Source organism: Thamnophis elegans, chromosome 2 (assembly GCF_009769535.1).
Source record: "Thamnophis elegans isolate rThaEle1 chromosome 2, rThaEle1.pri, whole genome shotgun sequence".
Taxonomy (NCBI): Eukaryota; Metazoa; Chordata; class Lepidosauria; order Squamata; family Colubridae; genus Thamnophis; species Thamnophis elegans.
Window position 1 is genome coordinate 42,422,635 of NC_045542.1, and position 17,400 is coordinate 42,440,034.

Sequence of the window (17,400 nt, forward strand, 5' to 3'; positions counted from 1 at the left end):
TTTCAAACAGCTATATTACACATGCCAGTAAACAATAAGAATGGGTAGAATCAGCTTGACTAAGATGATTAAATGGACACTGGCTTATATTTTTATAATAAAAATATCATCTACCAAATGCAGCACATGCAGAGACACCAAAGGTCTGATAAACTTGAATTCGTTTGAGTCTGAATAGTAGTATATACTAAAAGTCAGGAAACAAAGGAAGTGGGATGGAAATAGAAGAATAAAGAATTGGCCCATTACACATTATTGATCCCTTTTTATTCAGATTTTTTTTTAAAAAAATCAATTGCAAACATCATTCTGTATTGGTCTTTGTGCGCAGTAACAAACCCCCTCCTGAAAATGAAGAAACAATTCTATATAATTTAATTTCGTTCATGAATCCTTGCTAGTTAAGGGAAGTTGCATGGCTCTTAGAAAGCTTTACTCTAGAGAATTCACTTAGGTCTGGACGCGATCATCTTATAATCCAACCAATTTTGTTGTATTTAAGTACAATGACAATAAAGTTTATACATCTCTCCCGGAAAACTAAGAATTATCAGAAAAGCCTAACTAATTACCACTACAGTACAGGCTAGGAATGGGGCTACTATTGGCAGTATTTATCCATTTGCAAGAACCCCATTATAACATTTGGGAAGAGAGATTTCAAGCACAATCCTCAAAGTTTCATTTGGAAGAATAAATACTGGAGATGTAAAGCAAACAGTCCTGAATCAAAAGTACATTCCATACATATACTAAGTTCTCTTGCTGGATCTGTAAAATTGTTTAGTCCTTCAGATGTATTCTGACTGTATGGCCGAATGGATATTATTTTCTTACACAGGAAAAATGATTTTGTTTATATTAACCTTTGTTGAGTCATATCATCTTTATATCCATCAGAAATTCCTCAGTATGTTTTTTTTTAAACACGAGACCATTTCGCATTTATACCTAAAGGTGGAAAAATGTTTAGAACAGATCTATTATTATTATTATTGGTTTAAACAATGAAACAAAACACTTATTGCCTTTTGTTACGTGCAATGACAATGCAGAACAACTATACATTGTCAACTATTCATTGATCCACCTGCAGAGATTTACTGCTGAGGACTGTTTAGTACAGGATATGTAAAGAGGACATAAGCAATTCAGCCTTGCTGTCCAAATAAATCTCCTAAAATCCTATCTATGCTCTTGATTGTTTAAAAAAAGGATACTATTTATTTCAGCAACTTATAAAAGTAAATATTTCCAAATCCCTGAAAAAAAAAACTCAACACACCTTTGTTGTTGAACACTGTATTTCAATAGAAGACTATAAGCCTTCAAGGTCTCTGAGGCTGCCCCACTCTGTTCCCTAACACACATACATACAGCAAAGGCCATCAATTATAGACCACACTGGACAGTTACATTTATAGAGACCTGCCTCAACAATTAGAAGAATTTAAAGAAAAAAAAAACCTCTTGAAAACTCATGATTACGCTTTATAATCAACAGCCTTGAAGAAACAGAACTAATTAGGGGCAAAAGGACAAATGCACAAAAAAACCTGCTTCCCAAGATCAAGTTTCAAAAATCAATATAATTAAATCAATACTAGCTTAGTTCCGCACAATAATATAAAACACTAGTCCAGTTGCAATTTCTACTGTGCAATATTCCCTGTTTTGATGCATTTTGAAGGTCAGTTTGAGAAAAGGCATTAGTTCTTATTATCCAAGTCCTACATCCAGGGACATCATAACCACAAATCCTAAGATGGCTGTCCAGGAAGCCAGCTTTCCATTGCCACTAAAAAGAAAAAGAAAAGGCAATAATGTTTTTGTTTGTTTGTTTGTTTGGTAAGAATGACAGTTTTAGAATTTAAAAGACTTTTTAAAAAATCCCCCTCTTGAAAACGAAAGATTTCTAAAAGTGCTCAATTTACTTCTAAAAGCTTCTCTACCTTTCCTTCTGTGCAAGCTGTTCATATTGCAAGGAGTAAATTGATTCTTAAATATTTAGCTCTCAAAGTTTTCAGGACACCTGTACCTTTCATATGTTTCACCCCAGTATATCTACCATACAGACTTATATTAATTTTGGGGCTCGGATGGAGTAACAAATTACTGTTTCCTGCTTGGATACTTCATTCTATCTTGATTCAAGCACACACACATTTTCCTTGCTTCCATGAAGTGATTCTGGAATACAGTATTTGTTGATATTGGACTACTGATACCATAATACCCAGTATTAATGTGTGTTACTATTTGGCCATTATACCAGAATAAATACAAAACTGAACATGCATATTACTACCTATGAAATTATTACAAAATTAAAATATTGGGTTCCACACTTGCACAGTCTACTGTTCATATAGGTAGTACTCTAAAGCCTATAATTTTCTAGCAGGAGCTTTACCTGACATGTAGCATTCACGTCTAAACTGTCAGTTCATAAAATTATCAGATATCCTCAGACCTCAATGTGGAGGTTAGGTGGACTTTTTTGAAGTCAAGACGGCCATTTAGAGAGCTACAGTTATACATAAGCAACTTCTCTTTATTGGGTAAGATCAAGCAAGAACTGAACACAGAACAATCCTTTTAAACATGGAAGGACCAGAAGTGGGTTCCTACCAGTTCGTACCGGTTCAGGCGAACCGGTATTGGAAATTGGGCCTGGGACACCAAACCAGTAGGGAGGGCAGGCTGGCCATGCCCCAAAACTGGCTCGGATGCTCGCCCTGCCTCGCTTTCACCATGTGCATCCGCAGAACTGCCTCTTCCTGCCTACACACAGGTAAGCATTCGTGCTAGCCTACCCCACTCCCTACTGGCCAGCATCTTCCGAAGCTGCTGCAGCCACGGTGGGGACAGGAGCAGCCTGGCAATCTTCGCAGCCATGTGACTACGAAGCTTGCCAGGCCGGGTAGCCCCCTCCCCGTCGGGACGAAGCTGCTGCCGTTGCAGCTTCTGGAGAGCCACGCTCATGTTGGCAATCCAGGGGACAGGGGGAACCAGCCGCTGCCTCCTAGCTCGTGAGCCAGCCGGCGGTGAACTGGGCAGGGGCGATGGTAATGACTGAGTTGGGCACTCGGGGAGGGCAAGGTTAGCATGCTCCCAGCCACACTCTGTGATGCTTCCATTCGCCAGCTCAGGGCAGTGGGATCAGCTGCAGCCTGGACGAGCCAAGGAACTGCGGGGAGCCTCCTGCATGTTGCACCCCCCTCCCGGTCTTCGCCTGCAACTCCATGCCATTTTCGGGTGCCTAGCTTGCCAGGCTGCCCCTGTCCAATCCCCACCATGGCTGCAACGGCAGTAGCTTTGGAAGACACTAGCCCAGCGGGGAGGGGGCTGCCCAGCTTGGCAAGCTTTGTAGCCACATGGCTGCAAAGCTTGCTGGGCTGCCCCCACTCCCTGCCTGGCTAGCGTCTCCCAAAGCAGTCGGTGTTGCAGCCGTGGCAGGAATGGAGGCAGAAAAAGAAAAACTTCTCACGAATGTGAGGCAATTAACAACTTCTTGCACTGACGAGAAGTTTATCTTTACAGTGCAAGGGCCGGGAATTGCTCCAATGCTGCAGGCTCTGAAGCTCTGAAGGGGGGAATGCTGCTTGACTGCCCCCTCCTGAAGCAACCTTGAAAGTTTTCAAGCTCATCGGGAGAGGCCATTTTTTTTAAAGAAAACCCCGAAAAAGCTTCAAGATCCAGAGCTTCCAGTCTCTGGTAAGATGTGCATCTCATGGCCCGGCCCGGTCCATATCCTGCCCCACTAGCCACCCCCAAATTGCGCCCTACTGCAAGCCTTTGTGTGCAGGGAAAAACCTTGCACAGTAAAGGAAAACTTCAAAATTTTTGCTACCTTTTCCTGTGGGCATGGCTTGGTGGGGGAGTCATGTGACTGAGTGGGCATGGGCGTGACTGACATCAAGTTCGCCATACCCACTCAGTCACATGTCCCCACTTAGCCACGCACACCAAACCAGTAGTGAAAATGTTTTAAAACCCACCACTGGGAAGGACCCTACAATGTTGGAGAGATTTGGAAGTTGCTGTACTGTAGATGTTACATAAACGTTCTACTTTGAGAGCTGGTAATGAGATTGCTACTCAGAGTGATCTGTGCTCAGTGAGAAAACTGAAGACAAATCATAAGAAAGCCATTTGGTCCATTTGTGACCCATCTGGTTGTGATACACAAAGGCTCTGGTTGTTTCCCTTCACCACTGCAGAAAACAAACAGTTGTGTGTCCTTCCAAAGTAAAGTAGTTTACTGAAGACAGAATGCAATTTCTGATTTATTTTTTTTTAGTTGGCTCCAATCAAGTGCTGATGAAATTGATCCTCAAACTAATGGAAGTTGTGATTTTTCAGTTAATTGCTGCTCCTAGCTCCTTCAATAACGTATTCTGGATATAAGTGTAGAGGGTCAACAATACAGGGTCAACAAAGAGGTAATTATTACTAAGTAGATTATTACTAATTATTGTTTAGTACGACTGTCACTAATTATTAAGTAGATTATTACTAAGTAGATAATTATAAATTACTAATTAGTAATACCAACTATTACTAATTATTAAGTTGATTACTACTAATTACTGATTATTACTACTTACTGAATACTAATTACTAATGATTATTTACTAATCTAAGAAAAAAATCATTCAGTTAAGTGGATTAGATTGCATTGTACCTCTAGGATTTTAAAGTTGATCAGATGCAAATAAACCAGGTCCTCACCTGATCTGTGCTTCTGGGATGATGTCATCCATCACTACATACACCATTGCTCCAGCAGCAAAAGCCAAAGCATATGGGAGGAGAGGCTCTGCTAGCACTATGGCAAAAGCACCAAAGATGCCAGCTAGGGGCTCCACCATGCCACTTAACTGCCCATACCTGTAAAGCAAGTGGAGCAAAATGTCACTCAAGAGACAAAGGATCTCTTTCCTTCTACATGCAGTGGATTGTTTTCCCCCTCAACTGCCACCCTTTGGAGGACTCAGAGTCAATATAGGATCAGCTCTTTCCCTCCTCTCTGCCAAGTTCTTCCCTGGGGTCAGGGATGTTTATCAGCCTTTGAAAAACAAACAGAAGCTTCTCCAAGTCTTTCTTGAGCAAACATCTAGGAGATCATCCCTCCTTTAGACTGAGAAGTGACCAAAAGTTCTGGAGGAAAGATGAGAACATCAGGCAGCCCCTCTCTGTTCCCCCACTCTCTCTCCTGCCTCAGCATGTAATATTCCTAATTTACCTGGTCCACTTTGTTTCTCTATGAAACTTTCAGGTTAAAGACTTCACGTCACTTAAGAGATCTAAAAATCCCAATGAGGACCCTCATCTTCTCTGCATATTCTTATGCAATTGGCCTAACACAGTGATGGCTAACCTTTTTGGCACAGAGTACTGAAACTGGACCGTGCACATGTGCACCGGAGCACTGGAACCCAGAAGAGAGCAGCTGACTGGTGTGCATGCACGTGGAGGCCAGCTGCTCTTCTGGGTTCTGTCACGCGCATGCACGTCGGACAGCTGGTCCATCATGCATGCACACCAGCCAGGTCTCTTCCCGGTTCCGGAACATGCATGCATACCAGCCAGCTGGTCTTTGTGTGAAGACCAGCTGGCCAGTGTGCATGCACATGCCAGAACCCAGAAGAGCAGCTGGCGATGGCATGCCCTCCCACTCTGGATGCCACCTCTGGAACGCGTGCCATAGGTTCGCCATCGTAGGCCTAATACATCTAGAGGGCATTCAATTGGTGACATTGAGTCTCTTCTTTTCACCAGAAGGTTTCTGACTAGTATAGCATGCAGATGTGTTAGCAGGTATATGGGAGAGCAATTTGAGGGCTTTGGAGAATGTGTGGTTAAGTTTATTTATGATTTTTAAAAAAATCAAAATTTCAAATCCATGCTGTTAGATAAAACTGGAAGGGGGCAAAAATTAGGAAATTAATATGACAGACCAAACCGGGAGAAATAAAGCCTTATTACAGGATGTGTATAAAGTGTACAGAGGCATCGAGGGGTCCTCACATGAGCCCTCAGGTGTAGATTCATCAAAGCATTAGAATGTGGGCATTAGGATCAGTGTTGAAAACTGAGTATATTTTGAACTATAACTCCAACAATTAATTGGTACCAGCCATGCTGATTGGTGCTATTAGATGAAATCCAAAACATTTGGAGGGTGCCCAATTTTCTGACTTTATAACAAACATTTCTTGAGTTGATCAGGTCTGGATCAGTTGACAGTAAAAAAATAAAGCCCAGTGTGACCCAGCAGTTTATTTCATTTGTAGGCGGCAAAGACCATGAAAAAATTGGCAAATTCTCCCTCAATTGTACTGTTTACCCAGTTCAGACAATGATGAGACAGACTTGAAAAATTATTCCTTTTGCATGGAACATCATAAAAACAAGAAGATTGTACTGCTATTGGTGCGTTGTTGTTTTTGTTTTTTTTGTAAGTTCAGATCACCACCTACAGCTGCCCTTTATCCTTCATTTGGGTAAAAAGCTAAGATCAATGCCTTCAATGAAATCGTAAAATATTTGGCAGAAAACTCCATTTGCACAAGAGGCTCTTCAGAGACCATAAAATTGTCTCACTGAATAAAAAGTTTGAGAACTAACAACAGAAATAGCAGCATTTTCCTTGCATTAGTGGGATAGTATGACTCAAAGCCATTTTTATGCATTTTAGTTCTACCATTAAGGCAGATAACAGTGAAGAAAACACAAAGAAACATCGGAGTAACAATTTGACTTGCTTACCAGAAGGCTCTCCATGTTGAAAATCCAGCCCCATGCAAGGGAAGGCTGACAGCCAGCCCTTCTGGAAAATTCTGAATGCCAATCCCAATGGCTAAATTCCTATAGGAATAAAATGAAACAAATTTTATATAACATTGATGTTTGTATAAGCATGGGGGAAAGTTATGAGGATCGTCCTCTACTGGAAAAGAAATCTTTATGATTAAACACATCTCTTTAATGTCAATGTTTTTAGCCCTTGAGGCCTAATGTAATAACTAATGCTTGGCATCCAGCTCATGATTTTCATCTTCAAAGTGTTCCTCAACTTAACAATGCCTCTGGGAGGCAAATAGAGGTGGGTGGAGAGAAAACTTGTCAAAAAGAAGCAAGCTTAAAATAGCTAACTCCAGTTGAATTCCAAAGAGCTGAAGCACACACCGAAAACACCTCCACAAAGGTACATTGTAAAATGGTAAGAAAGATGCTGAGGCTAATGTTGCTTAATGTACACTATATATATATATATATATATATATATATATATATATATATATGTATGTATGTATGTATGTATGTATGTATGTATGTATGTATGTATGTATGTATATATATATATATATATATATATATATATATATGTGTGTGTGTGTGTGTGTGTGTGTGTGTGTGTGTGTGTATATATGTGTGTGTGTGTGTGTGTGTGTGTACACACACATACATATACATACATATACATAAATAAAGTGTGCATTAAGCAACATATAAACATAGACAACAACATGTCCCATTCTGAAAACTTTCAAGAGATTCCTCATAAGATTCACTCAGAGGTGGAGAATCACAAAATTATATAGAGTAGGCAAGAATTTTCAGTAGGAATCTGGATTGCCTTACATTCTTAAAAAGTATATCACACTCATGAGTGCCCACATATGAATTATAAACTCTTTCCAAACACCACCACAGAACAGAAGAATTTTCTGTGATCAAGCAAGCCACATCAATCATTCCCAAAGCTACAACAGGTCCAGATATCAAATATCTACCTCTCTTGAGATATAGTTGAACTCTACTTTTTTCTTCAAAGAGGAAACAGTAGACGCAGCTCAGATAGTTTGATTGACTACTTGTGATCAAAACGAGGGGGGGACTTTTAAGGGGAGTGGGGTGGAATTCAGCTTGAAGGTTTTCCATTCCTGCCCTAGAACACAGCTTTACATATCACTTTATTTAAACAAAAATAGAATAAAAGCTGTTTTGACTACAATTGCCCCTTCCGCATGACTTTCTTTATGCAACCTTCTGTAATATGGTTTTTGGCATATATTTTGTCTAGATAATTGCTGGTTTGTGAGAGTTTCTTTTGTTTTGTTTTTTTGTTAAGACAGAATTTAGTGGACTGTATGTCAGTCTGCAATTTCTAAAATCTGATGTCTTTGACATTCTAGGTTGAACATCCCTTTTCATTCAATACAAATTTGCATTATTAGACTGGAAGAAAGTGTGCATAACTTTCATCATTCTAACAGAGTACAGCATTTGTATTCTTAAAAGGCAGAAGGTAATATGGGTACACTCAGAAAGTAAGAAAAGTATTGGTGATACTGCTTAACAGACAAAGGCTAGGATATCTGACAACAGAATGTACATATATGCCTTTGTCAAAAGGAAATAAATCATCCACTTTATGCCGTATATCTTCTAATTTTGCTGTTGAATATTCAGGCTTAATAAAATAAGGGCAAATGTATTGCCTGGGTTTGAAACTTTCTAATAATAGAAAGTAGAAATAATAGAAATAACTTTCTAAACAATATGAATGGCTAAAATGTACAACAAGCTTCTTAAAGTTGTTAATGTACTGTTAAACACTGAGTAACTGATTACAACTGATAACACTTTTTTAAAAAGACAGTTGACCAATGTAAGGATCGAACAGTCCGTCTATTCAGTGCTTAACTGCCAATGAGTAGAAACATTATTTTTCTAGGAATGTCAAACCACCAAGATTTAATTATCCTTAAAGTAGACATGTAGCTTTGAATTTGAGTAGGTTTCATCTGAAGAGGTAAAAAGAGAGCAATGTGGTTATGTAGACACAATATTGAATTTTAATGTGAGAAATCTAGATTGTAATCTCTTTCCAACCACAAAGCTCACTGGGTGGGCTTGGGCAAGTCACAATCTCTGCAGAATCTATGTTAGTGGCTTACTGAAAGGATAAATGAACAAAGAATTTCAAAGTGCTTTATGCACATAAAATGTACCTGCCCTTTCCTTTCCATCACCAGTAGTGCCTTGTACCCTTTTCACTGCCTCTATTCTTCAGAGGAGCTCAGTTTTGGCAGCCGAATTTCCATTGAAAGATCCTGCTTGCGTCTAAACATGTTGTGTTAAAAAAAAAAGGAAGCCAAGAATGGGCTACCAATAATCACTAGGAGTAGTAGGTGAATAGATGGATCACTCAGAGAGGGAGAGCAGAAGAGGGAAAATAAGAATAGATTGCTCAGTCATATCTCCACAAATATGAATATGCAATCTGGAGACAAGTATTTCCTTCTAACAACAATCCTGCAAAATAATGCTATCATGCTATTTATGATTTAACTATGATTATGTCCCCATACCCCTCACAATCAATTTTTATCACATTTTTTAGCTTCTAAAGCTGTAACAAGATACATTTTAAAAACCAACTCTTGGAAAGAAAATGATTGTACTTAGAATAAAAAAATGTTACTTCCCTATAGGTACTTTCCAAGAAAGAGCCAGGGGATTAAAAGTAACTAAATTCTAAAAGGTTACAGACAAAATGTTGAGTGAATCAGCCTGATTGTTCTCATACAACAGAAGGGTGTATTAATAAGAAGTGAGCTTTACCAGCAAATGTTTGAGTTTCATTCCATTCCAGCATCGGTGGTATAGGAGAAAAAGAGCGCCTGTTACATTACGTGCTTGGCATGGATGCTGCTGAATGAATGGCTTATGAAACTGGGGCCACTTGCTTTACGGTGGGATGCCTGCCTGCGAAATTTTCCTAAAATGAAATTTTGAAGGAAACTTAAGCTCCTCTCCTTGAGTTTCCCTGTTTGATGGTAGAATTTGCTGCTCTCAAGCATGAAGGATTAACAACGCCAGAGGGCAGGTTCTGGATGAGAGTGGCACAAACCTTTCTCTCCAAGGCTCTACCTACAAGGCTCAGTCATGTCCTATAGTAACCCCTCTTATGCCACACACACCTACAGTATCATTTCAGTCCAAGTAACTGAAGCCAAGCGCCATTCAAAACCCAACCAGGTTACATCTACGACAATGCTGAAAGGTTAGCAAATTTCCCTTTCTAAAGGTATCCTCTGTGCAGTATACATCTACAACTACTGCCTGTATAGACTTGCCCCATTCTCCAGACTGGTGACCAGTTCTGTGCAGTATGTATATTATTTGGGATATGGCAGAGCAGGGGTGAAATACAGCAGGGTCTGGAGAACCGGTAACAGAAATTTTGAGTAGTTTGGAGAACCGGCAAATGTCACCTCTGGCTGGCCCCAGAGTGGGGAGGGAATGGGGATTTTTCAGTATCCTTCCCCTGGAGTGGGGAGGGAATGGAGATTTTACAGTATCCTTCCCTGCCACGCCCACCAAGCCACGCCCACAGAACTGGTAGTAAAAAAATAATAATTTCACCACTGTGGCAGAGCTATTCTGAAATTAAAAGAGCAGGCCAGTAAGATTTTTCAATCTCACTTAGCAGCATCTACAGCACAGAAAGGAAACGTTAGCCGATTTTACTGAGCTCATGTGTGCAGACAGCTGTGTTATATAAAGGACATGCTTTTTCCTGTTCTTCAGGGAAATGTGAATGGGAAAACTGATTGAACACTTGAGCTCTGGGGCAATCCCTGACACATCAACGGAGCTCGGTAGTGGACAAAAGGCTAATTGCTTTGTGTGATGTGCTGATTGAAAAGAAATGCCACCTAGGAGAACAGAATACATTCACTTATATATCTTTGGGGTTGTGCAGTAGCTCGATTCATCACTAGGCAGCCTCCAGCAAGCACCAGGAGCAATTATCTCCATCTTTGGTGGCTTTAGAGATCTACCCTGGGGGAAGATTTCCCCTCTGAAATATGGAGTTGAAAAACAGCAGGGCTTCCTTCGGTGCCTTCTGTTCTTTCCCTTAACCGAGAGCCTCCCATCTCTTCACAAAGAGGGGCTCCATTCTTCAGACAGAGAAAATGCAACAGCTGCAAGAGAAAGATCCTGTTTGACAGATTAAAACTCTTGCTTCCTATTAGCAAAATAAGACTTGGGATGGAAGTGTGGGGGGGGAATCACTCTCAGTTGCTTAACTTTTTAACAGCTGACAGAAAGGAGGAGGACGGGACAAACTGATGAGAATCAAGGGAAAGAGGGAGAGTGGGGAAAAAAATCATCTTTTCAAAAAAACAGGGGAGCTGCTGTCTCCATGCTCCCCTCCTCTTCTGCCTCTCCTTAGTACAAAACAGCTATTACTAGCTCCAACCACAACAAACTAATGAGTGGGAGAGAGAAAAATGTGAATGGAAGAGGCTGTGCTAAAACAAACCACAGACCGTCACTTTTCCCTACCAGAAGGCAAAGCCTGCCTTGACCTTGCTCTAGTTATTGCCTTCAAAAGAAAAAAAGAAAAAGAAAGAGCAATTAGGTGAATCCTTGTTTTGGTTTGTCCTGAGTAGAGAAAAGGATGGGTTAGTTAGGTGATGATGACTGAACGGGAAAACAAAAGGAACTAGGCAAAAGCTGAGCTAATTACATGCATTAAACATCTTGATGAAACGAGGATCAAACAATGCCTATCCTCCTTGGTCTTACTTTTGAACAGAAAATACAATTGTGCAGGGCAATGTTTCTTTTCTTGACTTTCAGGGAGTGTCTGATAATGCAAACGATGGCATGTTCACATGGAATTTACAAACACTTTTGAAATATGGAATTGCCAACATTTAAAGTCCCATTTGCTGCCAGTATTCTGGATGATTGGAAAGAATTTCTCTGTGGCTGTTGGTCCAAAATATCATCAGGCTCTATGTCTCTTTTCCATGCTAACTAACCACACCCAAATTATGAAAACTACCAAGAAGCCAAATCTGTTGTGAAAACAGAATATATTTAATTGTAAAAAGAATAAAGAGCCAGATGCTGAAACTAGATGAAGGACATTTCCTTAGGTTCAACAGCACAAGATGAAGCAGAACTGATGAAAATACAAGAATAAAAATATGAGGATGGGAGTAGTAAAAGCAGGTCTCTGGACTCTTTTTTTAGTGATTCAGGACCCAGGTAGGGCCTTTCCTCCAACAGAGTATCTGAAGAAGGTGAGACATTCCTTGGCAAAGGTTAACAAGGCCATACAGTTGCTTCAATGAACTCTTTGTAAACATATTTTCCTTATGGCTACTCAATTCACAACATTAGCTAGGATCTTCAACCTGTTCTTTAAAATATTTCTTGGGAAATCATAATTGGGAGAAAGTTCTTAGAAATGAATAATATTAGAGAGTCCATCTTTTGGAACCCACTTTTTAGAAACAGGGTTCTAGCAAATGTAGACATTAAAGGTAAAGGTTCCCTTCGCACATGCTAGTCGTTCCCGACTCTAGGGGGTGGTGCTCATCTCCGTTACAAAGCTGAAGAGCCAGCACTGTCTGAAGATGACTCCGTGGTCATGTGGCTGGAATGACTAAATGACGAAGGTGCACGGAACGCTGTTACCTTCCCACCAATGGTGGTCCCTATTTTTCTACTTGAATTTTTACATGCTTTCGAACTGCTAGGTTGGCAGAAGCTGGGACAAGAAACGGGCATTCACTCCGTTACATGGTGCTAGGGTTTCAAAACGCCAAACTGCCGACCTTTCTGATCGACAAGCTCAGTGTATTAGCCACTGAACCACCGTGTCCCCTTTAATTTAGACATTAGTCTACAGTTAATTTTTTAGATCTTCTAGTAATGTAGATTCATCCTTTTCATGAAGCTCCTTAGGTCTCAACTCTCTGGATAGCAACATGGGGGGGGAGGCAGGGTGAGCTGAAATCTGAAATAGTCAAGAGGGGGGGCTACGACAATAATTAAAGGAGAAGCCACTGCACTGCTAGAGACTGCTCTGCCCCCATGATAGTAACTAATTACAATCACTGTAACTCTAATACAGTGGTTCCCAATCTTTTTTTGGCCATGCCCCACCTAATTATCTCTAAAATCCTGATGCCACCTGCCTGTGACATATAATACTTTGCTCAAAAAGTGAATATTCACAAGGAGGAAGCCTAAAAGGCCATTTAAAAAGGTTCAAATTGCCCCCATTAAAAATCAAATTGCCCCCATGTAGGCCATGGGCCCCATGTTGGGAACCATTGCTCTAATAGCTCTTGAAATTGAATTAAGGTTGAATAAAACCTATCTATTAATTTGGAAGATAGGTTTATGGAATTAGTATTCATGCATTTTTAAATCACACTGAAAAGTGCAATCATCAGTTTCCTCAGAGAATGTGTGACTGGAAAATTCAATCTTGGTTTCCTTATTGTTTTAATAGTAGGGGGAAAAATCCTACTGTGAAAAGTCTCTTGACTCTTAAAAGGTCACAGAACATTTTATCAAAGGGTAAAAAGAGTTTCCTTAAGCCTAGAAACCAATATCGTACTACCAAAACATTTGGAATCAAAAATTACTTTGTTCTTGTAAATTTATTCTCTCATGTAGGGGATGATTTATTTATTTACTGTATTTTTCTGACTATAAGATGAACCGGAGTATAAGACGCACCAAGATTTTGAAGTGGTAAATTAAAAAAAAAGTTTGTGCACTCTGCAGGCCTCCCAAACCCTCCGCACGCACCGTTTTTTTGCAAAAAAAAAAACAGGGTGTGCATAGGCTTTGGGAGGCTTGTAGAGTGCTTCTGGGGATTGGGGGGGGGGACGACAAAAACAAGCAAAAAACAGTCTGTTTTTTGCTCGTATTTGCCCTCCACAGACCCCAGGAGCACTTGCAGGCCTCCAAAACCCTTAACATGTCCATTTTTTAGAAAAATGGGATGCGCGGGAACGGGGTTTCAGGAAGCCAAAAATGCTGTATTCAGTGTATAAGATGCACTCAGATTTTCACCCTCTTTTTTGGGAAGAAAAGGTGCATTTTATACTCCAAAAAGTATGGTAAATACTTTGAACCTGTGCTGTAACATAAATTTCAGATTGAGAGTACCATTAAAAAAAAAATCAATACCAGCCCCTATATTTTTAAAAGGCTAACCTTGTACTTATCAGTAAGATTTCCTAGGAATTAATCTGGGCATGAAATGATATTACTGCCAATTGCATGCCTACCCATAACTGGATTTGTAATGCTAAAAAGGTGCTCCCCTGGTCCTTTGCTTAACATAAACCTTCCAATGATGGGAAAGAGAAAGGAGTTCTGTTTGCAGATGTGCACAAAAACAGGTCAACCTTGGGAAAGAAGTTCTTATGATGGTATGCTTAATGCAGTGAAGAAGGTTTCCCTCTAAAACGCCTGAACAAGAACTTTTTTGTGATTGGTGCTATGTAAATACCATCTGTTCATTTTATGATTGCTTCTTAACTCTGCACAAGGGAAGATCACAACTCCACCAAAGTTTTATGGAAAACAAAAGATCCATTATGAAGAACTAGGAAGAAACTCTTTGAAGGCTCCCTCACATGGCAGAGGAAGGAAATGGACATTATTTTTTAAAAATGTATCAACACACACACCGCCGCCCTCATGCACACTGCACATACCAAAAGCCCAGCTTTGTAATATAATGCAGATTGTGTTTTACTTCTGAATACTCCCATTCCCTCTTATTCAACATCCAATTAGACACGAGATGGGAAAAGTCAGATTTCACAGTATTTGACATCTGACCTGCAAAGGTATTTATTAACTGATTATGATGGAGAATTTCAAATGTTGCACATGCCAGGAAAATTGCATTCAACACTGCAGTCTGCTCAGGACAATGTTGATTCATAACACGCTCCCAACATTTTCTTACGACTATAACAGAGGGAGAGGAGGAGTAGCAAGCAAAAAGCAAGAGGCCTTTCAGCAATCCTGCTACTGAGGCAGGTGAACTTTTGAAGAATTGAACATTCTTTACAAAAAGGCATAACATATCTGACTCTATTAGGTGGCTGGCGTGCAAGAGTGAAGAAGCAGGTGGGATGTCATCTCCATTTGCTGCTTCTTTTACCATCTAAATCACGAAAGCCCAGGCCTGGTGCCCCTGTAAAATAATGGAGGAAGGGAGGAAAAAATGTCAGGCAGCTTCTGTTACCAAATGAGCTGTCCTTCTCCCAAGAGGCCAGCAGATCACCTGTCTTCTGAGGAAGACCAATAGGGCCATACATCACAGCTCATTATTTTAACCTCCATAAGACGTTAAGAACTGATGACCACAGCATCAGCAGCAGCACCTCCTCCTCCTCCTCCTCCTCCTCCTCCTCTTCTTCTTCCTCCTCCTCCTCCTCCCTTCTTCTAAAAAGAGGGGCCGAGCTCCATTTTGCTTCTCCCCAACATCTGAAAACCAGGTAAGAAAAAGCACCAACCCATGAATGCTGAGCTGGAAGCAAGCTAAGGACCGTTAATTCAATTTATTTTACAGATAATATATTATTTCATTTGATTTGCATACTGCCCAACTCTCAAGAAGTCAAGAAAACATAAAACAAGAGAAACAATACAACAACAACAAAAGCAGCAAAGATGGCACAACAATCACAAAAAAGCTGCTTCAAAGAGGCAATATCCTCCTAGCAAAAGCCAGGTCTTCATTGCTCTCTGAAACTTCAGTAGGATGGAAATCTCCAAAATTGTGGAGGGACTGCATTCTAGAAGGCAAACAATGCATAGATAAGGTGCACTTCTGGGCATTTAACAGATCCATCCCTTCTGGATCAAATTATCGGGGCGGAAAAAAGAAAAGATAGGAAGAGCATTGCTACTTCTTTCTGAGTAGAGGGCAGGGAAGTAAAGGGGCTGGTGGCAACATTTGTGAACAGGCTTTTCTCAAGAGTTGGATGAGGATGATGTATGGTTTACATGGAAGGTGTAGTTTAGAAGGCCCATCCTATACATCCCATATATTGATATAGGTAGTCCCCAACTCGCAACCTAATTGAGCCTAAAATTATAATCGTAAACCGTGCAGGTCATTAAGTGAGTCACCATGTGACTGTGCTCAATTTTACCACCTTTTTTATGGTGGTGATTGTTAAGTGAAAGTGGCAGTTGTTAAGGAATCCATTGTCCGCAATGGCCGTTTTTGGCCAGAAACTGGAAGTAAATGCTTATTTCCGGCAAAAAAGTGCCATAAATCATTGGGATGCTTTGGGATGCTGCAAATGGCTGTAAATATGATCACATGACTGGGAGGGGGAGGGAAGCTGTAGGAACTTTGAATCCTGGTCTTAAGTAGCCCTGGGGAATCGTAACAGTTGCTAAGTGATCTGTCATAAGTTGAGGACTAACTGTAGGCGGCTTATTCTGCACCCTTTAAATAGCAATACATTTTAATATTTGATCACATTTAATAACTAGCAAGTCATTTTAAAAATGCTGCAACAGATCTATAACCTGCAATACTACATTGGCTAAACTATTTTAAATGTGAAACCTGCCAAAATCAAAACTATCAGCGGTATTCAAGTTTCCTGCTTTCAAAATGTTCAAATTAAATAAGCAAGGTCAATGCAAATATGAAGTGGTATTTTTTTAGTCACTCCCACCCTAGACAGTTCAGGAATGAACTACTGTAAAATGCTCTACATGCTGTGGTACGTCCATGTGATGTCACTGCTCCCGGAGCTGCAATGGCTACCAGTTGCATTCCAGGTGAAATTCCAGGTGCTAGTTCATCTCAATGCAATAGGGCCTGGCTATTTGAGGGACTGCCTCTCTCCAATTGCTTTTCTTGCCCAGTGAATCAGAATTGCACCTGGAATGCAATACCTTCAACTGGTATTGCATTCCAGATGCAATTAAATTCAAAATCTCTACTTAAGCCATTGGAGACTTTCTCCCAGCGTCCACCTTCTGGAATAACATCCCCCACATATTTAGACTTACTTAGTTATGACACTGATGACATTTGGGGTAGTAACGGTTCCCCATCCTGAAGACATTCAGAAAGTCATCAAAATGTTTGGCTAGTCTCCCAGGCTCTCAAGCAGCACAGTGGTTGAACCCTGGTATGATGTTTTACTGCTAGCTTCTCTTGTAGATTCTGTGTTCCATTTCCTTTTTTAAAATGTTCTTTTTTAGAAGATTAGCTGCCCAGAGTCATTTGGATATGGGAAGTCTTTAAATTGTAACTAACCCCGCCCCAATACAACCCCGGCCCTAATAAGTTTAGTTTTGAAATTCTCATGTAAGAATCTAAATATGAACCATAGAAATTAATTATAGAGGTGGCCTATGCTGCAGCAATGGGATATCATTACATGGTTTAAAATAAATTGTCAATCTGAACCACTTTAATTTCAGTAAGACTGGCAAGATTCCCATTTAATGGGTCATTTTGAGCATATGGGTACAACGTTAATACCTGCCACTTAAAAAAAAAAAAGTAACAACATTTCTTCAGAC

At 40.2% G+C, this 17,400-nt stretch overlaps 1 protein-coding gene across 5 annotated transcripts in view; it reads right to left on the reverse strand.

Annotated features, from left to right (window-relative positions):
* Positions 1 to 245: 245 nt before the first annotated feature.
* SLC39A11 (solute carrier family 39 member 11) overlaps positions 246 to 17,400 on the reverse strand; it is a 371,144-nt gene continuing 353,989 nt past the window's right edge. For all 5 annotated transcript variants that reach the window (XM_032211065.1, XM_032211061.1, XM_032211064.1 and 2 more), the window contains 3 exons: positions 6,775 to 6,873; positions 4,735 to 4,893; positions 246 to 1,798 (listed from right to left, as the gene is read on the reverse strand). In XM_032211065.1, coding sequence (XP_032066956.1) covers positions 1,720 to 1,798; positions 4,735 to 4,893; positions 6,775 to 6,873 — 337 coding nt within the window. In that variant the 3' untranslated portion in view covers positions 246 to 1,719. The remainder of the gene's footprint in view (positions 1,799 to 4,734; positions 4,894 to 6,774; positions 6,874 to 17,400) is intronic.